Raw genomic sequence first — 26,285 nt, 5'->3', positions numbered from 1 at the left:
GTAGCTGTTTGTTGCCCTGGAGAAATCAACAAGATGCAAATGAAAGAATCAAACAAACCAAATGAAAACAATACAGCTGAATCTTAAGGCATCCTCCCTTCACAATGTCCCCTGGGTTGATGTCCTGTAGCATCCATGAGTCCTTCCCATACTAGTTCATGTGGCTAAGTGGTAACTCACCTTACATTTGCATTTCCATAACAATTCAAACTTTCTTTAACTCACCAGAAGTTTCTCCTTTTACATGTACTCCCTTGTTTTAATTCCCTTCTTAAAATTTAAGTACATGAGCTAATTTCATCTTTGTTATGACCCATCCAGAATATTCGAACAAATTGGATATTTGATAGTCCTCACATTTCCTTAATTGTAATAGCTCTATAATAGTGATAAAACATAGACTTATAAGTAATAACAAACTTTATGTTTCAGTTATTCCTAATAATGTGATTGCTAAGCCACTACCTTTTTTTAACCTAAATATATTTTTAAGTATGATTATTATTGCTGCATTTTTGAAGTTAAAAACCCCTGTGTACAGTAGGAGTCTGAATAAGTGATTTCTTTCACTATTAATATTTATGATAATTGTTTTGGATAACTAGGTCTCCCAAGAAGCAGAATACAGCTTGATTTGTATCCGGGTTCTTGAGTCAGACTTCCTGGAGTAGATTTGACCTACCCATAGTATCATGTATGACCATGAGAAAGTTATTTAAACTCTATTAGTGACAAATGCTTTACCTCTCCAGGGCGGGTAGTAACTATTCCCTAAATGATAGGATGGATAAAGGAATTCAGTGATGTGATGATATAATTGTTGTTTTGTGGTTCCTGCCACCTTCAGTGGACACTTTAATGTGAACTTCCATTCTTAACATCACATTATATTTTTCCTGCATTGATATCATTTAGCAATATCCCCTTGACTTAGGCAGACATTAGGTGAAATTATGATCATTATAAGTAAAACAAATCTGGTGGGCACAGTGGTACATGTCTGTAAAGCCAGTATCATGGGAGGCTGAGGCAGGAGGATCACAGGTTCAAAACCAGACTCTGCTGCTTTTCAAGGCCCTGAGCAATTTACTGAGACCCTTTCTCACAATAAAAAATAAAAAGGGCTATTGATGTGGCTCAGTGGTTAAGCGCCCCTGTGTTCAATCCCCCAGTGCCAAAGAATAAACACACACACACACACACACACACACACACACAGTCTGTTGCCTCTTAGGACTGCTGTGCAGCATTTCTAACTAATGAAGAGCCTCATGGTTCCTACTTTCAGACGGTCCTGCCCCCTGAACTCTATGTGGACCACATAGGTAAGAAAATAATAGCGCAGTGCCATTAAATTCAAGCACAGTGCGTATGTGAGAGTGTTCTTGCTCATCCTGCCCTTGGGTGGGTATGTTTTTTGTTCAAATAGCCCTTGTAAGGGCCACAATGTATCTTTAATGGATTTGATTAAAATATTTAAGATTTTGATAAATCAGATCATCTTAAAATATTAAAAGACGAATGTAAGCTTGAAAATACATGTTTACCATGCAGAAGATAGAAAAAGGGCCAGCACTATTGATGTCTATAGGATGGAAACTGCAGACAGACAGATCACTGAGGATCAATTTAATCTGAGAGCGATAGGAGAGTCTTTTCTGAAGTAGGAATGTTGCATGGGGAGAGGAGGGTGGGTCATTGTTAATTAGAGGAAGCAAGGAAGGAAGGACTGTTCCAGACCTGGAGAGCAGATGTGTGGTTGACCTGTCAGACCCTGAGCTTGGTAGAGGAGAGCATTTCCGATGCTGGTGTGATAGACCGCAGGGCATAGGGTGTGTGGGGCAGAGCAGCCTTGGGTCCTCCTGACGTCCCTGACACACTGTTATACATGTCACCTGTGGCCCTGAGGGTGTGAGTTTGGGGTCATCATTTGCTCCTCCAGAGACTTACATGGGCCCTGTCACATGCATGTGCTGAGCAAACACAAATGCTGGAAGCACATACATATCAAGACCATGAAGTCAACCATATCACTATGTGGAACCTCAGAATCCATGAAATCCCTGAACAGAGACACAAACCTGATTAGTAAAGTTAAAAAAAAAAAAAAAAAAAAAATTCACATTTGTGTCAAAGAATAATACATGATAAGCAAGTAATGCCAATTCCATAACCAGAAGCCCACTGAACACAATTATGTTATTAGTTGACAGAATTCATCATAAAGTAGGTCAATGAATATGAATCCTAATCCTAGGCACAGGATGAAAATGCATTGGAGAATATTTAGCAGACATTGTTGTGGGGAGCAGCCAGGGCAGAGACCACCAGTAAAGAAAGAAACCATGCCAAATTTCCTCACCCAAAAGAGAATGGTTGTTTTTCAAAGCACAGTCCACAGAAGAGTTCATATTAAAAACACCGAAGTATTAGGTTAAATGCACAAACACAACAAAACAGTCTCCTGCAGTTTCAATCATTTGACACTTTCATGAACTTTTAAAGAGAAGGGTAACATAAGAGAAGGAAGCTGGACTGATTGTTAAGTACCAGAAATAACTGCATTATTGGTGGATGTGATTGTGGACAATCAACAATAAGCATCATGACATAAGAACTGTCAAGGAATAAGAGCTACCAGTAAGTCAAATCTGCTTGCAAAACTAGTAAGGGAACAGAACAGAAAGTTTCCATAGATCGTGAAATAAACAGTACCTGAATAAACAGATCTTCCGTAAGGGTGAATGTTTTCCCTGATAGGTGGAAGCTAGTCCAAAATAAGGGGAAAGAAGAGAGTGAAAGGGAAAACAAGGAGATCCATCAAAATACAGCAAAGATGGTTGGACCAGATGAAGTGGACTGAGGGGAGGGAGAAGGGATGGGAGAAGGGAGGACAGAGGAAGGAATCTGACAGAACTTTCCCTTGTACGTACATGAATACCACAGTGAGTCTCAACATCTGAGTATCCACAAGACGACACTGAAGATAAATAAAGAAAGAAATAAAATAGAAAATTAAAGTTAATAGCAGAAGATTTATGGAGTATAGGAAGGGAGGAGGGAAGGGAGAGGACCAATACTGGGGACTGAACTAGAGCAAATTACATTCAATGCTTCATAATTACATCAAAATGAATCCTGTTATGCATAACTCAGAAGAACTATTAATAATAATGAGACATTAAGAATACATAAATAAATAAATGAATACCTGGGTGCAGCAAATCTAACATAGGAAAGCATGGAGAACAGTTGGAGAGTCTCCAGGAAATAACTGACTGGTGACAGATTCTGGAATCCAAAGGGAGAGGAGGACACAGAATAGGAGCTGGGAACAGAGGTCTCAATGAAAACTAAAGTTCCTTTAGGGTGCAGGGACCACAGCTTCAAAGAACATGTGAGTCCAGGACATTGCCAGTGTCCTGATTTTGGAGGCAGAGCCCAGGATGCAGGTCCTCCCGTGTCCTCTTCCTGCTCAGGAGCCTCACTGGAATGCACCTGCTGGAGACTAAGGCTGATGCTTTCTCTTCTCTGCCTTCTGTCCCTGGGAAGCCCACGTGGGTTTTCAAGAAGGTTGCATCCCAGAATCACAGGAGAATGGCAACAGGAGCATGTTTAAAGTTTCTGTCCTCTCAAGTGCTGAATTCTCAGAGCTCCTAATTAAGCAGATTGTTCCACTGTCTTTTCATTTCCAAATAATTCTGCTCCCTTGGAGTATGTCAGAGAGAGCAGAATGGAAAATTTACAGTCAGGTTTGTGTTTATCTATGCCCCCAGTCAGTAGAGAGAGGATTCCTCCAAAGGAAAACTCACTTTTTTTCAGTCAGGTGTAAAAGTCACAAGGTTTCCTGTAATAAAGTATTGCTTGCTGTAAGGACACAATCCTAGGAGCTTCCTATGACATCTCCCTTAAAGGGTCTTTGGAGATTTAATGAATCATAGGTGTCCACCCCAATGTTATTGATGGAAAAGAATTCCATCCTTTCTTTTATAGTTATTTTTGTTGTTTTTCAGATTTAAGAATTTTTAAATCAAAGAGAATACTTCATTGCTTAGCCTTTTTTATTTTTACAGACTGCATTTTGGTTCATTGTACACAAATGGGGTACATCTTTTCATTTCTATGGTTGCACATGATGTAGGTTCATATCATTCATGTAACCATATGTGTACATAGGGTCATGATGTCTGTCTCATACCATTATTTTTCATACCCCCCACCCTCCTCCCTCTCATTTCCCTCTACATAATCTAACAGAGGATATTAAATAATTTGTAATGGACAGAATTGTGTTGATTGTGTATGACCTTATGTTTAGAAGCATTATGCACCAAAAGACAGTTAAATCTAGGAGATTAACATGTGTGTAACCTCATATTTGTGTCATTTTTGTGGTGAGTCATTTAATATTCACTTCAATTTTTCAAGAACACGACATATCACTAGCTATAGTTACCAAACTACGGAGGACTTCTCTTGAACTGTTTCTCCCTAGCTAACTGTATTTTTTTCTCCTCTGACCAATATTGCTCTAGTACCACCCCTGGCTGCTCTGGGTTTTTATTGAGATCAAGTTTCTAAAATTCCATGAGTGAGTAGTGATCTTCCTGTCCCTGTTTTATCTCACCTAATATAATATTCTCCAGGTTCATCCATCTTCTTGTGAATGACAGGATTTCCTTTTTTATTATGCCTGACTACCCTCCTCTGTGTGTCTGTCTGTCTATCTGTCTGTCCACACATGGAGCATGTTTTATTTACCTATTTAAGAATACATAGATGGACACTTATACAAGCATGAACTCTAATCTGCTCCACTTCAGTCCTCAGTACTTCTCCTTTCCCTCCTCTCATTATTACCTCTGTTTCCTGTCCTCTGTTCTATTGTTTTTCATTTTATTTATTTAGTGTTTTATTTAAATTTAGTGCTTTATAGATATACAGAAGTGTAAAATTCAGTGGGAGGAACTGGAAAAGGGAGGAACCATAGGATGGAACTGACCAGACTCTCCTGTGTGCGTGTATCTCTTCTTCTAAGGATTGTCTGTTCAGGTCCTTGGTCCACTTTTAAAGAAGATGTTTGTTTTCTTATTATTGGTTGTTTGGCTTCCACATATTTTCTCTGTTTCTCTCTTATCTGAGTATAATTTGTATGATGTCCAAATACATTCTCCCATTCTGGAGACTGTGTCCTCACTCTGTGTGTTGACTCTTTTACTCTGTGGAAATGTTCAGGGGGATGCAGTCTCACTTCATATTTTTGCTTCTACTGTCAAAATGTGTGCTTACGTAAAATAATCATTGTCCAAATGCATCATGTAGGTTTTTCCTATGAATCTTTTTAGTACTATAAAATTTTCATATGTCTTTTATTCATCTTGATGTGTGTGTGTGTGTGTGTGTGTGTGTGTCCATAGTGTGACAAAAAGGTCTAATTTACCTCTTCTGAAGTGGATCTCCAATTTATCTAGCACAACTGACTGAAGATATGATCCTTTCCCACTGTGTGTTAATATCAAATTGTCAAAATCAATTAACCATAAATTGAACTGTAAGCTTGTACACATATTTTTGCATGTTTATACATTTCCATTTTTCTCTGTGTCTTCTTTCAATGCTTCTGCTATGTTTCATTATTTATTTGTTTTTTGATTCATTGTACACAAATGGAGTATAACTTTTCATTTCACTGGTTGCACACAATGTAGAGTCACACTGTTTGTGTAATTGTACATGTACATAGGGTAATGATGTCTATCTCATTCCATTATCGTTCCTTCCCCAAGCTTCCTGCCCACCCCTCAATTCCCTCTACACAATCCAAAGTTCCTCCTTTCTTCCCTTAACCCTGCCCCCCTTATGTATCATCATCCATTTATCAAAGAAACAATTGGTTTTTGGTTTTGGGGGATTGGCTTATGTCACTCAGCATGATATTCTCCCACTCCATCCATTTACCTGCAAATGCCATAATTTCAGCCTTCTTTGTGGCTGAATAATATTCAATTGTGTATGCATACACAATATCTTTACCATTCATCTGTTGAAGGCATCTAAGTTGGTTCCACAATCTAGCTATTGTGAATTGAGGTGCTATAAACATTGATGTGGCTGCATCATTCTAGTATGTTGATTTTAAGTACTTTGGATATAAACCAAGTAGTGGGACAACTGGGTCAAATGGTAGTTCCATTCCAAATTTTCTGAGAAATCTCCATACTGCTTTTCACAGTGGTTGAACCAATTTACAGTCCCACCAGCAATGAATGAGTGTACATTTTCCCCCACATCCTTGCTGATACATAATAATGCCTCTATTCTTGATGATTGCCAATCTAATTGGAGTGAGATGAAATCTTAGGGTAGTTTTGATTTGCACTTCTGTAATGACTAGAGATGTTGAACAACATTTTCATGTGTTTGTTGATCACCTGTATATCTTCTTCAGTGAAGTGTCTGCCCAGTTCCTTAGCCCATTTATTAATTGGTTTCTTTGTATTTTTAATGTAAAGTTTTTTAAGTTCTTAATAAATTTTGGAGATTAGTGCTCTATCTGAAGTGTGTGTGAAGAAAGTCGACCCAAACCTTCATCCTGTTGGCTTAGGATAAGATTTCCTTAACAAGACTCCTAGAGCACAAGAAATGATAAATATAAGAAATACTTATAAGAAACCTGACCAAAACATGGAAAGTTAAGGACCATGCATACAGAGGAAATATGTAAAAGGGGGTTGTTGAAGAGAAACAAGTAAAATATCATACACACAAAAGTCTTTCCAACTTTTGGGGATGGGAAAATGCAGTATGTGTTTTAGGGAGGACACTGAAATTCACATCATTTGACATAGGGGCACACAACATCACTTTAGTGCTGAGGATCCAAGTTCTGAGGTCAGTGATCCATCAAGGACAAGAAACTGCTCTTCTGAGGAGTCTCTCTAGTGCCCCCTTCACATCCTTGTTCCTCAGGCTGTAGATGAAGGGATTCAGCATGGGGGTGACCACAGTGTACATCACTGAGGCAATAGAGCTACTCTGGGAAGAATGGGTCACAGAAGAACTGAGATAAACCCCAAGTCCTTTTCCATAGAACAAGGAGACCATACAGAGGTGGGAGCCACAGGTGGAAAATGCTTTATACATGCTCTTAATGGAGGACATCCTCATTAATGAGGAGGCAATCTGAGAGTAAGAGAAGAAGGTCCCTGTCATAGGAATCACACAAAGCAGGGCACAAGCCACATAGGTAAAGATGTTATTGATAAGGGCATCAGAGCCAGCCACCTTGAGAAGCTGAGCCAGTTCACAGAAGAAATGAGGAATTTCAGTGCTATGGAGAAGGTCAATTGATTCAGCAGCAGAATATGAATCAGGGAGATCCAGAACATGATGAGCCAGCACATCAGAACCAGGAGGACACAGAGCCGGGGATTCATGATGACTGTATTGTTCAAGGGGTGAAAGATGGCCACAAAGCAGTCAAAGGCTATCATGGTCAGTAGGAAATTATATACTCCAAGAAAAATAATAAAAATACACTTGAGAGAGGCGTTCTGTGTAGGAGATATTTTTGCTCTGTGAATGGATATTCACCAACATCTTGGGGGTGGTGGTAGAAGTGAAACACATGTCTACAAAGGACAGGTTGGAGAGGAAGAAGTACATGGGGCTGTGGAGGTGGGAGTCAGAGCTGACCGCCAGGAGAATGAGCAGGTTCCCAACCACTGTGACCAGGTACATGGACAGGAATAGGCCAAAGAGGATGGATTGTAGATCTGGATCCTTTGAGAGTCCTAGGAGGAGGAATTGTGATATGGCTGTGTGGTTCTCTGCTCCCATGTATCTAGTATATCTTTTGGGTAAAAGGTGTGGGGAAGTAACTTTCAAAGACCAGCCCAGGGGCAACTGAGGTAGTTACCAGTTACAGTATGACTCTTGGGTGAACACCCACACTACTCATTCTCTAAGCCCCACCCACCTATTGAACATGGACTTTCAGGTCCACTTTTATTCCATGACTTGACATTTTCTAGGAATGTGCGTTAGTTCTCAGAGGATTTTTTTATAATCTTTTAAAAAAATATGAATGTCTTTACTTCCTTGATTGTGGAATTTTTAAGTGTCTATATGTACAATAGAATTTTAATAAGTCATAGTTGTGACTTAAATAATTATTACTGATTATTATCAAAATCCTCCTATAAAATCTAGGATAAATTATTTGGATATGAATCTTCTCACAAGATACATAAGAGTTGTGATTTAGATATTGGCTTCTTGAATCCAACAACCTGGAATGGAGTTTTGGTCTACCTGCTTATTATGTGTGTGACCTTGAGAAAATTATTTAAACTCTCTTAGCTGAAATTACCTCACCTTCCCACTAGGGATTGAGAATGTTCACTGTATAGTTGAAGAAGGTAATTTCAATGAGATGAGGATTGTAGCTTTTCTGCTACAATTCCTGGGACATACAAAAGGCATGTCATAAATGTGAGCTTTCACTTTGTACATCACAATAAGTGTGTCTGCATGGTTGTCATCTATCGATAAATATCCTTCTTAACCTGTGGCAGCCCACAAGGCCAGAGTTGTGACCACTACAAATACAACAGGTTTCTTACCTCTTTTGAGCTCCATAGAGCATTTCTAGTTAATGAAGATCCTCTGGCTCCTTCCTTCAGTCAATGATGCCTGCATGGTGAATTCTTCCAAGAAGAGGAAAAACATGGGGACTACACAGATAAGTGGAAAAAACAAACACACATCCATTAAAATACTTGCAAGGAATGTGTGACCGTGTGTGCTCCTGTGTGCACACAGTGGAGTGGTATGTATTGTGTTAAAAGCTTAGTTAAATGGCAGAATATAGTTGATTACCTAGATTTCAATTATTCAAGGTTTCTCTATCCCAAACTATCTAAAATATTCAGGATATATGTAAGTGTTGATAACTTTCACCATTTCCATAACAAAAATATGGTCAGCAGAATGGGAGTAAATAAAGACAGCACTGAGAATCCATTTATGGTGGAAAGTGAATAGAAGAGTCTTCTTTGAAATAGGAATGTGTGGGCTCAGAGAGGAAGTATATTTTAAGGAACTGATAGTATGAGAAAGGCAACTGAACTGAGTGTTGATCATCAGAAATACCTATGTCATTTGCAGGAGAATGGACATATGGGAGAGCATTGTGTTAAAAAATCCAAAGGTCGTATGTTGTCTCTATATGTGGAAGCCAGAGAGAAAAGTTGGGAAAAGATCTCATAGAAACAGAAATGAGAACACTAGGGTATATAAAGGGGGTGAGAGGGATGGAGGAGCTGAGGGAAAGGGAAGAATAGAACTGATCAAATTATGTTTTGTGCATGTGTGGAAATGTAACAATGAATCCTAGTATAATGTACAATCTTCTTCACCAATAAAAAATTTTAAAAAATGTAATTACAATGTGGGTAGATGCCATTTGGGTACATTAAGGTGAGATGATTCCTGCAAGAATATAGAAATAATAAGAGCTATCTGTAAGTCAAAATTGTCATTAAAAGTAGTTAGGGTATATAACAGAAAAATAAAATAAAAAGTGGAACAAAATTTACAATATCTAATGTGTAACAGATTTTGAAGTGCGCTTGTTGAATAAACAATTGCATATAGGAAACGTGACAGGAGCCAATGGCTTATAGGAAGAGTGGGGAAGAGTTGTAGAATCTCCAGGAAACAACTCTTATTAGAGAGAAGCTCTGAAAGAAGGAATCAGAACAAGAGCAGGGAAATGCATGTCTGGGTGGGCACTGAGTTTCTTAAAGGGACAGGGATCCCCCTTCACAGACTGAAGAAATAAGTGAGCTTCACATACACAATAAGTACATACAATTTTATCTGACAATTTGAATAATGTGAATACCAAATGATCCTTAAAGTCCCTATGTGTTCTAAGGAGGTAGAGCACAGAAATACTACTCCTGGGATTGGTTCCTTGTAGAAATTAACATTGCTTAGAGTAAGCCTAGTGACTCTGAAATCAAACCAAACACTTTTTCCTCAAAGGAAATAAATTGGTGTCACTCCATGTTACCTCCATAGACACAAAATTCACTGAACAATTTCCACTCTGCCTAATGTACCTCAAAGGAGCTGCATTTTTGGGAGGACAGAAAGACAATGCAGTGATTAATGAGGAGCTCTGAGAATTGAAACTTTGAGGTGCCAGAAACTATAAATGTGTCCATTTCCCTCAAATGTAAATTCTGTGACCTTAGCCCTCATAGAAACCCATGTGGTCTTCCTGGGGACAGATCATGGAGAAAGCCTAAGTGATAGTCATCGAGAGAGTCACTGTGTTCCACTGAGTCTTGTGGAATCAGAAAGAAAACAGGAGAGAACATGGGTACTGGGCTTTGCCTCTAGCAAATGACACTGGGGAGTCTCTTATTTATGTTGTCAATGCAGTGAGTTCCTGTACTTTGGAAGAACTTTAATTTCCATTGTTTCTTCCAGTTATTCTGTTTCCTCCTCATACTCTTTGGATTACAGACCCTCTTTCCAATGAGAATTATATTCTGGTGAGTCCCAAACTTGTCACCATGCTTTCCTATGAATTCCAGGCTCTTGTCAGACTTCCTGCATCTAAGTCTTTATTGGATGGTTTCTCACTGAGGACCTATTATGCAGAAGGTTTTGTGCACTTTGTTCAAAATTGGTTGAAATTTTCTATTGTATTTTGCAACTATTTTTTATTGACAGATTTGACCTACTGAGAACTTTTGTTAGTTTATATTATTGTAGTTGTCATTTCACTTTAGGGTCACAACATCTACCAGTAAAGTCATTATTTAGGGCATTTTATAATCAGTCCAATTCCTCTTTTCATGTGTCAATTCCTCTAAATGCTCAGAGAAATATGAAATGATTTAAGTTAGAGGGGACTGTCTAGGCACGATCATGAATTTAACACAAACACACTCTAGTGTTTTCATATAAGAACACCTGTTGACTGTGATTTGAGAACAACCACTCTGTACTGTTAGGAAAATGTATTTGGTGTCTTTGTTGACCAGTAGCTCCATCCCTGGAAGCTAATCGCATAAATGGCTGTTGTCTAGTCTCAAATTCATCTTTTCTAATTTGATCATGAATTCAATTTATATTCACCTATTTTCATCATGATTTATGTCAACAAACATCCTTAGGTTAAGAAAGCTTTCATTCTTAGAATTGGTATTACCTTATCATCATGTGTTATTTTTTAACAGATAGAAGCACATTTTATTTAACTCTTTTTATGCACTAGAACCACTTTTACATCTTTATTTCCATTTAATGATACACTAAGTACATACATATATTTTAATGTTTTTATTAGTGCACTGTAGTTTTACATGATAGTGGGTTTCATTTTGACCTAATCATGCATGGAATGCAATTTGCTCCATTTCAACCCCTCCTCCTGCTTTCCCTTTCCTCTACTCTCCTGATCTTCTAATCTGACCATGGGCCTCATACACTCCATCCCTCCTAGCTGGTCCTCTGCTCCCCATCACTCTGGTTGATCCTATGCTAATCCCATCCTTTACCAAGCTCACAACCACACTTTCTGATTCTTTCAGCCTGGGTTATTTCGTGACCCTTACCTCCTCTGATTAGCAATGACCCGTCCTTCTCTCAGGCTGGCTTTACTACTTCAGAGAAGACCCTCCTACCCATCTTCACAGACCAAATTGTTCCTCAACAAGGATTTTCTGTCTTGAACTAATTGATAAATTTTAGGCCTTCAAATACTGACACTTTTAATTTTTTATCCTGCAGAATGTAAAAAAAATTTTTTTTAAATCTTTAATTTGCATTTTAATATTTATAGGACAATTCTAATTCTTGAATAGTTTAAATCAATTTCTTTAAACATATTTTTGCCACCATCTGCTGATTTTACACAGTACCCACCCACTGCAGACCACAGACACAGACTCCTCTCTGTGTCTTCTTTATGGTTTTAACTGAAGTGTGCTTTTTCTTCCTCTTATCTATGCAGTCCACAATGTCTTTCCTCATCGTGGCAGAACTCACCAAAGATATTCTCTGGAAGAAGGAAACATAAAGGTCTTCAGTATTTAGAAATGCTGTATGGCAGTTAAAAGAGGTAATAAACCTGCTGTGTTTTTAATGATCAGAATTCCATCCATGGTAGCTGTCACAGTTGAGGGGATGTTGATCAGTGCAAGAGAGTAAAGATTCACTGAGACTTTAAGAAGAGAAGCTCACATTTATGAAATGCCCATAGTAAAATGGGAACCACAGAACAATTGCATCATCTCATCTGTCTGACTCAAAAACCCAATTTTTATATCTTAACTCTAGACTGTCTTTGGGAGAGATGGAAATCCAAAATAATTATAATAAAGAGTATTAGAGTGATAATGATTATAATAAGAGATATTATGAACATAATAACCACATTTTTGAAAGGAAATATTCACCACACTAAGAATTAACTGTTACATCACTATGAAGTGTCAGGGTAGTTTGTATAAAACATCCACATTTAATCACCAATGTAGAGAAGCATGGAGATTATCAAGGAAAGGACAAGAAATTTCAACTATTTTGGAAAGGTCAAATCAAATAAAAAATTAATTTATGCCCATAATTTCAAATGGCACAATTCCAGTAAAAGTGTTTACAACATACAAAGAGAAGAAATTTCTGCTACATGAAAGGAAGTGTAAACAATCACACACATTTAAAAGGGAAAGGGGGGAGGGGAAATTCTATGAAAATAGAAGGGTGATCAGTGGAGCAGATGAGTGGAAGGAGGGACAGGGGAGGGGAAGAAATGTACAATGAAATTGACCAAATTATTCTCTCCACATATACAAATGTACTACAGGGAATTTCCCTGCCTTGTATACCTATAAAGCACAAATTACAAATTTTTAAAAAATATATAAATCAATAGAAGGAAGACCAGGAGAGAAGAGGAAGAGCAATGGGGTTGGAGAGGCTGGGAGATGAAGGGGAAGTACTGGGGACTGAAGTGGAAATTATAATCCATTCTTGTATGATTATCTCAAATTGCATCCCAAAATTTTCTGTAACTAAAAATGCATAAAGGGACATGGCTTGCCCCTCGGCTGAGTGAACCATTGTTATACTGAGAATTCAATAAAGGGGCTTCCTTCCAAGGGGTGAGATGGTTAAGTGGTAACTAGCCAAGGTGCAAGTTGGCTAGGCAGCCACCTTACTTTTACACCTCTTCCAGCAGATACACCAGCTACATGGAAGTGGAAAACCACACAGTTCTATCCCAATTCCTCCTCCTGGGCCTGTCAGAGGACCCAGAACTGCAGCCCATCCTCTTTGGACTGTTCCTGTCCATGTACCTGGTCACAGTGCTTGGGAACCTTCTCATCATCCTGGCTGTCACCTCTGACTCCCACCTCCACACCCCCATGTACTTCTTCCTCTCCAATCTGTCCTTGATTGACATCTGCTTCACATCTACCATAATCCCAAAGATGCTGGTGAACATTCATGCACATAGCAAAGAGATTTCCTACTTAGAATGCCTCACTCAAGTATATTTCTTCAGGATTTTTGTTGGAATGGATGATATGCTACTGACCGTCATGGCATATGACCGGTTTGTGGCCATCTGCTACCCTCTAAAATACACAGTCATCATGAATCCCCGGCACTGTGTCCTCCTGGTTTTGATGTGTTGGATCATCATGTTATGTTTCTCCCTGACTCATATTCTACTGCTGAAGCAACTGACCTTCTCCATTGGCACTGAAATCCCTCATTTCTTCTGTGAGGTGGCTCAGCTTTTCAAGGTGGCCAGCTCTGATGCCCTCATTGGCATCATCGTTATGTAGGTTTCAACTGCCCTGGTGATTGTGTTTCCTGTCACTGGGATCCTCTACTCCTACTCTCAGATCGTCTCCACCTTAATAAGGATGTCCTCCTCTCTGAGCAAGTATAAAGCATTTTCCACCTGTGGGTCCCACCTCTGTGTGGTCTCCTTGTTCTATGGAACAGCACTTGGGGTTTACCTCAGTTCTGCTGTGGTCCATTCTCCACAGGGAAGCACAATTGCTTCAGTGATGTACACTGTGGTCACCCCCATGCTGAATCCCTTCATCTACAGCCTGAGGAACAAGGATGTGAAGGGGGCCCTGTGGAGACTCCTCAGCAGAGCAGCCTCTTGTTCTTGAAGGATAGTGTGTACCCTTAAGGTGAATGTGAATATCAATATCCTGGCTCTTTTTCTCCACTATTTGACATGCTTAATTACCGATATCCTCAAAGTACCTATGACTTTTCTTACACATATTTTTGTATTTTTTTTTTCTTCTCAAAAACTGCCTCTGTAGTTCCTTTTGAACGTTTCTTCCCTATAAGTGGTCCTTAAAGTTTCAAGTTTGGTATGTATTCTTGCAGACAGTCCTTTGATTTCCAGCATGATTTAAACACCTACATTATGTGCTGACATGTTGTTCTATCAATTTATTGTTTGATTGTTCATGTTCTTCACCTTGATTTGCTTCTTTCTTGTTTTCCCAAGAAGGAGTGGCATTAAGGTCAAAGTGCTCACCATCTCAGGATTCTGTTTCTCTTTCTACATGCAGAAATTTATTGAATCCCAAAAATATTTATATGAGGTATTTTTTCATGTTCAGTTTCTGGAAGGAAGACCATGAGGTCAGGCTCCACAATAACCTGGGACATGAGTCCATCCCAATTTTGTAAGAACATTTTTGCTGTATGCATTTTTATGTATTTGTGTCATTTTTCTTATTGATAGACATCAATGTTATTCCGCTGTGGTGAGAGAATAAATATGATTTCTATTTTTTAAATATTCTGAATCTTATTTTGTGGCCTAAGAGACCACCTATTCTGAAGACCATTTCCCCTGCCATGGAGAAGAATGTGAATTCTGTTGCTCTTGGACAAAGTGATCTATAAATGTCTGCAAGGTGCCTTTGTTCTATACCACATTTTAATCTTCAAGTTTCTGTGCTGATCTTTTGTCTGGATGATCTGTCCATTGATGAAAGTGTGGCATCTATTTTCCTCATATGCTAAAATATGTTATTAGTATAATGGAGTCTATCTCTCTCTGTATCTAATATATGCCTTTTATGTATGGGTGATCCTGCTTTTGATATATTTCTATTTATAAATCTTTGATCATTTGCTGAGTTGATTCTTCCATCATCATAGAATGAACTTCCTTGTTTCTTCTAACAATTTTTGGCTTAAAGACTTTTCTCTGACAGCATAGTTTTTCTGCTATGAGCATAATTTGTCCTGTGTGCTATTGGCCTCTACCTGTGTGGAATAAACTATTTCTTTCCCTTCCTTTTCAATCTCTTGTGACTTCTCTGGAGATGAATCCAGAGGCACTTAACCACCTAACCACATCCCCAGCTCTTTTTATTTTTTATTTTTAGACAGGGTCTCCCTAAATTGTTTAGGGCCTCACTAAGTTGCTGAGGCTGGCTTTGAACTTGCAATCCTCCAGCTTCAGTCTGCCAAGTCCTTGGGATTACAGGCATGTGTCACCACACCCAGATCTATCTCTCCTGACTTTACTAGTAAGATGAGTCTCTTGGGTTTTGGAAGAGGGTTGCCCTTTCAACCAGCTTATATCTTTCTGTTTTATTCATTCAGCTAGTCTGTATTGTGTGTGTGTTACTTTGGACAGGACCAAGGACCTTGAACCTGTTAGGAAAGTGCCTACCAATGAGATACATCTCCAAATCCTCTTACTTTTCATTTTTGAGACAGAGTCTCACTAAGTTTCTCAGAGTGATCTCAAATTATAATCCTCCTGCCTCAGCCTCATGAGTAGTTAGAATTATGCATATGCACCACTGTATCTTGCTCAACCCGTACCTTTTAATAGCATAATATAATTTATTTACATTCATAGGAGTAGAAGAAAAAAGAAAATAATCATTTTATACTCAAGGTTTCCTCTTTACAGGAAGCTTGACTATACTCTGCATTTTCACTATGAAGTTTCAGAGATGGTAATATAAAATTTCACTCTTTAAAACTGACACAAAAGATTCTACATATTTATGGGTCACCATGTGATATTTTGATACACATATGTATTGGGTAATGTTCAAATCAGGGTAAGCTTATCATACCTTTATCACTGCTTTGTAGTGAATACATTCAAAATTCTTTGATTTTTTGCTATAATTTAAAGAAACCAACCTGTGTTTTTTATTTCTAAAAATGTTTTCCTAAATTGTGTAAATAAGGGAGAATTATACAATCTATAAAAAGAATCTGATGCAATTTCCATTTGTGCAATTCAGATATTTTTGGTCTCAAAAGGGCATCCTATTTTATTCTTCATCTTACTTTCCTGTGGTTTGGGGTGTTATGCACTGGTGATTTATGTTTTTGACAATATAAATAACAATCCAATTCTAGTTTCTTTTTTTTTTTTCCAAAGTGATATGTGTTGGTATAACATAAAGTTCAATTCTTGATAATGTCATTGTTGACTTTCTACTCCCTTCAAATATTCCACAACAAGGATAGAATTAAGGGGTTGGCTGGAGTTGCAGCCATCTCATGGCACACCTGGAGAAGATCTGTTTTTGACCCAACTCACCTGGTCACAAGGAGGATTTAGGTCCTTTCAGAATGATGGAAAGAGGCCTCTCTCAGTTCCTTTCCTCAGGAACACACGGGGAATTTCAAAAATAGCAGGTGAATTCCTTTGGTACCAGCAAGTAGGTAGGAGAGCCAAAAAGAGCCAGACCTAGCCCATTAAGACATTGGTCCCTAAGCACCCAAAGATGGTGGACACGTACCTCTGCTTCCCAGCATGGTCCCCCAACCACCAAGCCAGTAGCCTCTCAGTCAATTTCCCTATAGAACACCTAGCAGATTGGCACACCTGCCTCCCCTCTATACTGGATATGTCTACCCACTCCATTATGCTGCTTCTGGACCTGAAGTCAAAAACATCCACTCTGGTTCTCTTCCAGCCACAGAGCCTCACACATCACAATGAGCTGAAGTCGTTCTGTTCCCAGTCACAGCAAGTACAACCAGTGGCTTCTGATTTGGACACATTGAGAAGGTGCTCCTCTCACTGCGGAATGCAAGCCTGTAGACTGCACCTGTGTTCTCACCTAGTGAATTTGTTAATAAGGTCTACATTTATACTGCCATTTTCAAAGTTGATAAAATAGACTGCATGGAAATTATGATCTTGGAAACCTCCCCCGTTCTACCCCTGAGGCCCTCATGGCTCACGGTGACATATTTAGTTATCAATGTGTCACTGAGGACATATTTTAACCTGAACTCATGTAACATTGAGTTGGATATGTAAGAGAGGATGCTGTTTATCTGTGCATGAAAAAATTTTGAAATCAAATTTATCAGGAACATGAAATCAAGTAGCAGGAGTTCAGAGCTGGATTAGTTGGGGAAATGCTTGATATAAAGAACTTTTAATACATTTTGATGGTAGCAAATTTCAATATTAAATAACAGTTATTTCAAAGTGAATAATTTGGATCAGACTCTAGGATCCCCCCCATGATGTAGTTTAAAGAACATGCTGAATGAAACTAAGAGAGCTATGTTTGTGCAGTAAATGAGTCATTTGGTTTGTGCTCTTCTTAATTCGCCCCCCCGCCCCGTGTTCTTCATGGAAGAAAAAAGACCCTGACTTCAGACACTTTGATGTACATAAATTTCTGCCCTCACATTTTACAATTAATTATTTGTAGAACTTTTGCAATCTCAATCCTCATTTCATGATTCTGTATCTTGCAAATATTCAGAAATCTAGATTCTTTAACAGTCCTGATAAAACACAAACAAACCTTATATTTTATCTCTGACAAGTGCTTAGAGATCTCTTTATTTGGTTTTGACTTCTGGTAAGGAAAAGAAGTTACTGGATGTATGGATGTCAGATTGTCTCTACCTTTTCTCGTAAAACAGTAAATGATTTCTTCAAGGCACATTAAATATGGACCCAGTGAAAAAGGGAAGCAGGACTCTTTCCAAAGACTGGAAGCCTAACAGAGTAATGGCAGAGATAGACTCATCTCTGTTTTGCATATTGTTAGAAAAATTTTTCACCATCTGTATTATTCAAAGTTCTCCAGAGGAGAGGAACCAGTAGGGTTCTTGCATGTATAGATAGTTAGATAACAGATATGCTAATCTTTGCTCTTACTGAGTTAACTTTTGGGTACAAAAATAATGATTTCAATTACCTACTGTTGATCTAAAGAAGGAATCATTGTGTAAACATAAAAGCACAATGGTCTGTCAGTCATTCAGGATAAGGTACTACTGGAGGTCAATCATCAGCATTAGTATAGTTGATGATATTTGTGTTCACTATTTCCCTACCAGGTGTGTACATTATCTGCTTCATCCTTGAGTTCCTTCAGCTAAGTACCACTAAAAACAAAGAATTTGATGTTCCAAGAGTTCAAAACTTTGTTCCAATTCACTCAGCTAATAATTTCCAGCTAATGATGAAAATCAAATTCAGATTGGAAAGTCCATGTATTGGATAATCCATTAGCTTTCCTTTATCCATCAATATGGACTAAATACTGTTCTGATCAGTACATTTTATTATATTTTCTGAAACAGTCTTTCAACTGCATGATTTTATTATCAAAACACTGTATATGTGAAATTTAAGCATGTTTTCTATCACTCTTAAGGTCACATAGTTTGTAATATCAAGTTACTTATATATTCTGGGAATGAACATTTGAAACTAAATCCTTTGATGTAATAATCAGAGTTATCACTGATACGTATAGGGTTATACTGGTATAATATACATTAAAGTTTGGTCTCACATGCCCTTAAATCTCCCCAAAGGATCCTATGTAGCTCAATTAATTGTTATTCCTTATATCTGCCCAACAAACCCTAAATGAAAGAGGGAATGCAGGATTTGGCTTCACTATTACAGGAGCATGTTAACCTATTACTGAAAATAGATAAAAATTAATCCTTTGTTTAAATGGACTGTCAATCACAGGGTCATTGGACACTGTGCTGTTGTTACAGGTATACCTGTCTCACTGTAGCCTCGTGCATGACCCTTACAAAGGGCCACCCTGGCTTGGGGCATTGGAGGAAATGATAAGCGATGCTCTCCCCTTTCCAACCCACAACAAGTTATTCCTCACATTCAAACACACATTACAGCAATTCCCTTTCCTACATGGGGCAGAGACATCTTATACAAATTACAAATGTCTATGGAGTCACTTTTTTTATGGGCCCTCTGTGGAATTGACCACCTTACTATTAAAATGGAAGGTCACCACTCCTGTCTGGGTAGAACAGTGGCCATTGTCTAAGGAGAAGTTGGCAGCCACAGAGGCCCTCAGTGAAGAACAGTTACAATTGGGACATATTAAACCTTCTACCAGTTCATGGAATACACACATTTTTATCATAATGAAGAAATCAGGCAAATGGAGATTATTAAAGATTTAAGAGCAATTAATAAATGTATACACCATATGGGTCCAATTTAGTGTGGATTGCCTAACCCTAATTTAATCCCTCAAGATTTTTTCTTATATGTAATAGACTTAACGGATTGTTTTCTTTACTATTCCTTTCTTTCCTGATGATCGAGAAAAATTTGCTTTCATAGTTCTTGTTTTCAATCATCATCAGCCTGCTGATAGATATCAGGGGAATGTTCTTCCTCAAGATATGTTAAATAGCCCTAAATTATGTCAAAATTTTGTAGATAAGGCTCTTCAGACTTTCTGAAAATTATTCCCACATGTTCTTGGTTATCATTATATGGATGATATTTTGATTACTGGGCCAATACTTACAGAAGATACTTTAACTAAATTACAACAGATTATATTACATTCTGGCCTCCATGTGGTCTCAGAAAAAATTCAATGACAACTCCCTATTAACTAATTAGGACATAAGATACTCCAATGTTATTCCATTCCTCATATTCCAAAACTGACTCTTCCTTCTAAATTTTCCTTCGATCATTTACAGCAATTTTTAGGACATTTGAATTGGGCTTGACTATGTATTTCTTTTCTGATATGTTGTCGCCTTTTCTTCAGCTGTTAAAAAAACAACATAATCTCACCAGTTTTTCCAGTTAATTCCTGCACTGACTACAGCTCTTCATCATGTTAATGAGACATTATCTACAGTTCTTATAGATAGAATCCCAACACTCAATGTTCCTTTATCTCTAAGAATCTTTCTGGGAAAGCCTTGTGCCTTTGCTGCAGTTGTTGCCATTCATAATCAAAACTTTGTATAATACAGCGGTTATGTTCTCCTCGATTTTCAGGAAGAAATGTTCTTCCTTATGCTGATATGTATGCTCAATTGCTCTCAGATGGTTGTGATCATATTTTATCTCTTAAAGGTACAGATATTCATGTACATTATCTTACTTATGGAAGACTTTACATTGACAGTATTTACACTTTTCTTCATATTATCAAGCTGTCGTAACTGATTTTTTAACCTCTTATTGCCTTCCACGCACCTCCGGATGAATGCCTTTCCTCGTTGTGTCAAGTCTCTCATGCTAATTGTTCTATAATCTCCTCCATTCCACTTTCCACCAGGATTACTGTCTATACTGACAGAGGAGAACAATGGGGTATGGCAGGGTATGGTATCTATATTCACTGATTTAAAAAAAATGGACTGATAATTACACAGATAATTCTCCTCAGTGAGCAGAATTAGTTGTGATGATTTTGGCTCTTCATATGTCTCCCCCTGCCTTAAACATCATCACAGATTCTCAGAATATAGCCAAACTGATGCCTCCTATTTCCTCTGCAATACTGTAACTTCATTTGGATTCTAATCTGCTATCCCTGTTTATAGCTCTCCAATCTCTTTTACAAGATCATATGACTCCAGTATTTCTTGCTCACGTACACAACCACACTAAGATTCCTGGACTGCTCACTGAAGGAAATGCTTGAACTCATGCTCCTATAAAATCACTTTATCCTCTTGTTTCAGATGCCGTGGAGTCACATCATGTTTTCATCAAAATGCTCATTCCTTAATGAAAAACTTTCCTATGTCCTCTCAACAGGCCCATTTCATCATTAATAACTGCTCTCATTGCACGCCCTTCCTTCCCCTATTTGGGAAACTGTAAACCCTCAAGGTTGATACTCTAATGCCCTTTGGCAGATGGATGTGACTCACTTTCCTCCCCTCCACCCCATTCCTTCTTACATGTTACCATAGATACGTCCTCAGGCCCTATATGGGCCATTGCACATGGTACAGAGAAGGTCTCTCTCTCTGTATCTCTCATGTGCCCCTTTGCATTGCCACCATGGGTAAATCTCATCATTGAAAAACTGACAATGCCCCTGTTTATACTTCTAGTGCCTTTGCTCAGTTTTTTAATCAATGGGATATAATTCTAACCCATGGAATTTCTCACAATCCTACTGGACAGGCCTTAGTTGAACATGCACTTCACACACTTGAAATACGCCTTTAAAAACAACAACACAAAAGGGAACCTAGCCTTACTCATGTTAATAATGCTTGCAATATTGCCTTTTTCACAATAAATGCTCTTAATATACAGTATGACGGTAATGCACGTAGCTGATTCTCTGCCTTGGACAGACACTGTACCCCTAAGGAACCACTACCAAAGATCTATGTAAAATACCAAGTCCCACCGAATCCTGCTTGGCAGGACCCTACACCTTTAATTACCTGGGAGAAGGGATATACTGCTGTTATACTCCTACAGGTCCTGTCTGGATTACTTCCAGGTGTGTGAGACCTGTCAATCATCATGAGCTGCCATTGAGGACTTCACAATCTGATTCCTAAATTCCATTTGATCCTGGATAAAGAGGACCCTGATTCAAAGAAGGAACCTCCAGCAAGAACAAGAGACCTAAAAGATCCTCAGTCTTCTAATCATCTAGTGACTTGGGGGGACAGAAAGGGTGTAATAGCATTGGCGCAACAACTGCTAGCCCAGATAGGTTTAGAGTGTACCTCAGAAAATTTTATTACAGCTCTGTTTTCCAAACTTATCCAAAATTTCACAACTATGCTGACTATTATTGTGTTATTCCTATGTTATGGTAACCATGTTGGTGGTGTTCCTGTACCTACCAGAAATTCTTGATAATAGGGCTTTTATTGATTATTTGCTGTTGCTACATTATAAGGGATGCCAAGAATTTAATAATATGTGTTGTTTCAATTTAACTGAAAATAGTAACCCCATTCAAAGAGAATTGGATAATCCTAAAGACATTGTAAAAAAGGTACACAAGATGATGGAGGTTGAGAATCATTAGATTGGTTAACCTCACGGTTACCAAATTATATATGGGTCAACAGCTTTCATTGGAGGATGTTTACTGATACTTGCTTTATTATGATGTGCTTGTTTCTGCCAATGTTTGCCTGGCTTTCTCCTTCCACTGTCCTTAAACAGAAGACAAGTCATGTCTATTCAAAAGGCCATACAAAACCAAAAGGGGGAGTTGTAGGAATTTCAGGTCAGTCAATGTACAGAAGAGCGAAAGTCCTGTGAGTTGAGCAAACTCCTCAGTACAAAACGTGCTCTGTTTGAATGATTTAGAAATGCTCTGCAACTACTCTGTCTCTGAGGCCTGGAGACATCATCTTATTATAATAACCTTTGGCAGTAGTGGACTCCGAGAAGCAAACAAGTTATGTGACCTGCACATGCACAAAGTCAACTGTTCTATATAACCGAGGTAACTTGATATGACCCTGGATGAGATAATAAAGCTAGACTGCTTTCCCATGGAAGTCACTTCTTGTTCTTCACCATTCTGTGTGCTTGCCTCTTTACTAGCTTTCCCCTTAACCCTGGTAGCTGGACCCCAATTAACCTTTATATACTCACAATGTTCACAATCATCTTTCGGACTGAGGTAGAGATGAGTGGAGGAAGTTGAGAAGTCTGTGCTGCATGATGGTGTGCATGCTCTTCAAGTGAAATTGTCCCTGATCTTAGTCATTCTTCCTGAATTGGGACAGTATATATGGCCCACTGTTCGACTTTGCAATCTGCCAGAAACTCCCAAGGGAAGTGCACAGTGACTAACAGGTCCCATCCTGGTGTGACAGGAAAGTGAAATGGATGGATGGGTGATGAAGGAGACAACCTGCCAGGACTGTCCATCCAGATGTCCTCTGTCTCTACTCAGACAGCTCAGTTCAAACATGGGTTAAGCCTATTCAACCTATACACCTAACACAAGTTACCTAGAAATGCTGGGCTCCTTTGTGTTCCTTAAATTAAATTACTGTGGCACTTATATCATGTGGAAGACTTTGCAGATGAATTCAAACAATCTAAGGAGAACTCATAGCACAGAGCCCAGCACTCAGTAATTTCTCAATAAGGACTTGAGATATGATAGGTACCATCCTCCTCTTCATCACCATCAACACTTTCATCAACATTTTCACTTTCAACCTTTTGGAGTACTTAGAAAACAGTCTAAAGGGACATATTTCCTGCTATTCTGGGTGATAGTGTATGGGAAGTAGACCCAGTGGGTGAGGACACCAAACATTGACAGAGATGTCTACTACCACATACATGTGTTTACCCACATATATAAACCCACAATCCTCATAAGTGAAATTTGGCATATTCTTCCATCTGGCTACCAAAATGCATGTTTGTCCTATTGGATTCTACTGGACCTGAGACCTTCATTTGAAGCACTGGAGAAACAGGCGTTTATTGACAATGATGACCTGGGAGGTTCAATACACAGAGCTCATAAGGAGCCAATTTGATCTATATAATTCCAATATATAGGGACTTAGCAAAAGTAGGAGCAAGAGGAGGAAATGTATGTGCACAAATGTTTCTGAGCTTTACCTCTATGGAACAGGAAACTCATTTGTGTTATTCACTCTGTTCATTTATTTGAAGAATCATTTATTTTATATTTCCATTGTTATTATTGTACGATTTAAATTTTAATAACTTACATTTTCACTGTTGTCAAGTTCACAGCTTAGTGACATTAATTACTTTCACATTGTTCTGCAATTATCACCAACATCTTTCTTCAGAAATTTTTTATGTTCCCAGGCTGAGTTATTTTTATTCTTTTTAACAGCTCCCCATTTCTCCCTCCCCAATGCTCAGATACTAACACCATTTCACCATGAAACAAGATGAGAAATTAAAGGCATTAAACTACACAAACTATGTTACTAAGGAAGCAGACTTGACCAGACTACATGTTTAATTTTGCTTCATTTTTTCAACACACCCTACAGCTGGATGCCACAGATCCTGTGATCAGAACAATCTGCTGCACAGCCTCCTCAGGGAGTTTTTTAAGTCCTTATTCTGTAAGCTGTAGATGAAGGGGTTCAGCATGGGTGTGACTACCGTATACATCACTGAGGCCACTGCACCTGTTCTGGGAGAATGTGACACAGCTGAGCCCAGGTACACTCCAAGGCCAGTTCCATAAAATACACAGACAACTGCCAGGTGAGACCCACAGGTGGAGAAGGCTTTGTACTTCCCACTTGAGGATGAGATTCTCAGAATAGAGGAAATAATTTTGTAATAAGAGAAAAAGATCCCTGAAATGGGAATAAAACCAAATATGGCAAAAACAAAGCACTTAACAATGGTACTGGAGAAAGTTTCAGAACAGGTAAGATTAAGGAGTTGAGAAGGATCACAGAAGAAATTGGAAATTTCTATATCCTTGAAGTACAAAAAGTTTAAGACATTCAAATTTTGCAGCTGGGAGACCAAAAGGCTAATTAAAAGAGACAGCAAAAGTAGGAAGCCACACAGGTGAGGGTTCATGATGACTGAGTAGTGCAAGGGGTGACAGATGGCCACAAAGCGGTCATAGGCCATCATGGTCAGCAGCAGATCATCCATGCATCCAAAAATGATGAAAACAGACATCTGTTTCAGGTAACCCCCATAGGACATGACTCTGCTGTGATTTAAGAGGTTCACAATCATCTTTGGGACTGTGGTGGAGATGAAACCAATGTCAGCCAGGGACAGGCTGGAGAGGAAGAAGTACATGGGGGTGTGGAGGTGGTAGTCAGAGCTGACAGCCAGGATGATGAGCAGGTTCCCAAGCACCGTGACCAGGTACATGGTCAGGAACAGTCCAAAGAGGATGGGTGTCAGGTCTGGGTCCTCTGAGAGTCCCAGGAGATGGAATTCTGAGAAACGTGTTATGTTTTGTAGTTCAATATTCTAGGACAACTTTTGAAAAACAAGAGAGAATGGGAGAAATAAAATACATAAATGGGCATCTACATTCTAAAGGCTTCCAATTCAAGTATTCATATGTAAAGTAGTCACACTCAAGGTCCACAGACCATCAACAATACTTCTCAGTTGTGAAAAACCCAATCTTTCTAGACTTTTCCATTACTGCTTTCTGTTATTCTCCTGTTTCTCTCCATACCAACTTTCAAGATATTCTACTGACCTTGTTGAAAAATAAGACGAATTAAAGAGAACATTGTATGATCACAATAAAATATAGCCAACTCCTTTAGGAAAAACAATAGAATAAGTAATAACCTTCTTCATCGTAAAACATTTATTGTCATAAAAGGACATTAAGAAGCAGTGCAGAGAGAGAGTGCCTTATTTTGTACTAAGGCCTTGAAACAAAATCCTTTGACTTCACAAGATTTAAAACACTGTGCAAGAATTGTATTATCTGATAAGTACAGAAAAGTTAATGGTTGACACTCAGAAGACATTTTTGTGGGTTCATTATCTTCTATGAGTTTCATCATTCTTTGATCATCTCTCTTCTTTCCTTTGTGGATTTAACTTTGTCCTTTAAAAATCATGTAATATAAAACAAATATCCTTATATTTGCCAGATTTCAAATTTTTATAAATCAAATTTGGTTGAATGCATATCATCAATGGTGTGAGTGACAACAAATCTGACATTAGCACATGAGTTACCTTTCAATTATTAAAAAAATATATTGATAAGAAATGTCTTCAAAAAGTTTAACGTCAGGGCTAGGGCTGTCTTGCCTCACATGTGAGGCACTGAGTTCCATCCTCAGCATCACATAAATATATATAAATTATAAATAAACATATTGTGTCCATCTAGAACTAATTTTTTTTGAAAGTTTAACTTCACACAATATCAGTTTAAAAAATGGTATATAAGGGAGCCCTCTGCCTTTTTCTTTTTCTTGACTCTTTATTC

The 26,285-nt window shown here is 38.4% G+C and overlaps 1 protein-coding gene and 2 pseudogenes across 3 annotated transcripts; 1 reads left to right on the top strand and 2 right to left on the bottom strand.

Annotated features, from left to right (window-relative positions):
- Positions 1-6,644: 6,644 nt before the first annotated feature.
- On the bottom strand, positions 6,645-8,679 carry LOC306646106 (olfactory receptor 7D4-like; annotated as a pseudogene). Its single transcript, XR_013766914.1, has 2 exons — positions 8,625-8,679; positions 6,645-7,852 (listed from the first exon to the last, which is right to left on the bottom strand). The product of XR_013766914.1 is annotated as an olfactory receptor 7D4-like (transcript).
- A 3,148-nt stretch (positions 8,680-11,827) lies between these two features.
- On the top strand, positions 11,828-16,707 carry LOC306646118 (olfactory receptor 7D4-like; annotated as a pseudogene). Its single transcript, XR_013766913.1, has 2 exons — positions 11,828-12,139; positions 13,259-16,707. The product of XR_013766913.1 is annotated as an olfactory receptor 7D4-like (transcript).
- A 6,817-nt stretch (positions 16,708-23,524) lies between these two features.
- On the bottom strand, positions 23,525-25,377 carry LOC306646165 (olfactory receptor 7E178-like). The gene has a single exon (XM_079114618.1). The coding sequence runs from the start codon at positions 25,193-25,195 to the stop codon at positions 24,365-24,367; it is 831 nt and encodes a 276-aa protein (XP_078970744.1). The 5' UTR covers positions 25,196-25,377; the 3' UTR covers positions 23,525-24,364.
- Between the last annotated feature and the right edge of the window lie 908 nt (positions 25,378-26,285).

The sequence above is a fragment of the Sciurus vulgaris genome (genome assembly GCF_902686455.1).
Source record: "Sciurus vulgaris genome assembly, chromosome: 16".
Taxonomy (NCBI): domain Eukaryota; kingdom Metazoa; phylum Chordata; class Mammalia; order Rodentia; family Sciuridae; genus Sciurus; species Sciurus vulgaris.
Note: the sequence above shows the minus strand (reverse complement) of the source record. Positions and strands in the feature narration are given on the sequence as shown.

Bases quoted from the DNA above. Each gene is read 5' to 3' on its own strand.
- LOC306646165 (XM_079114618.1), bottom strand. From the start codon at position 25,195: ATGTACCTGGTCACGGTGCTTGGGAACCTGCTCATCATCCTGGCTGTC.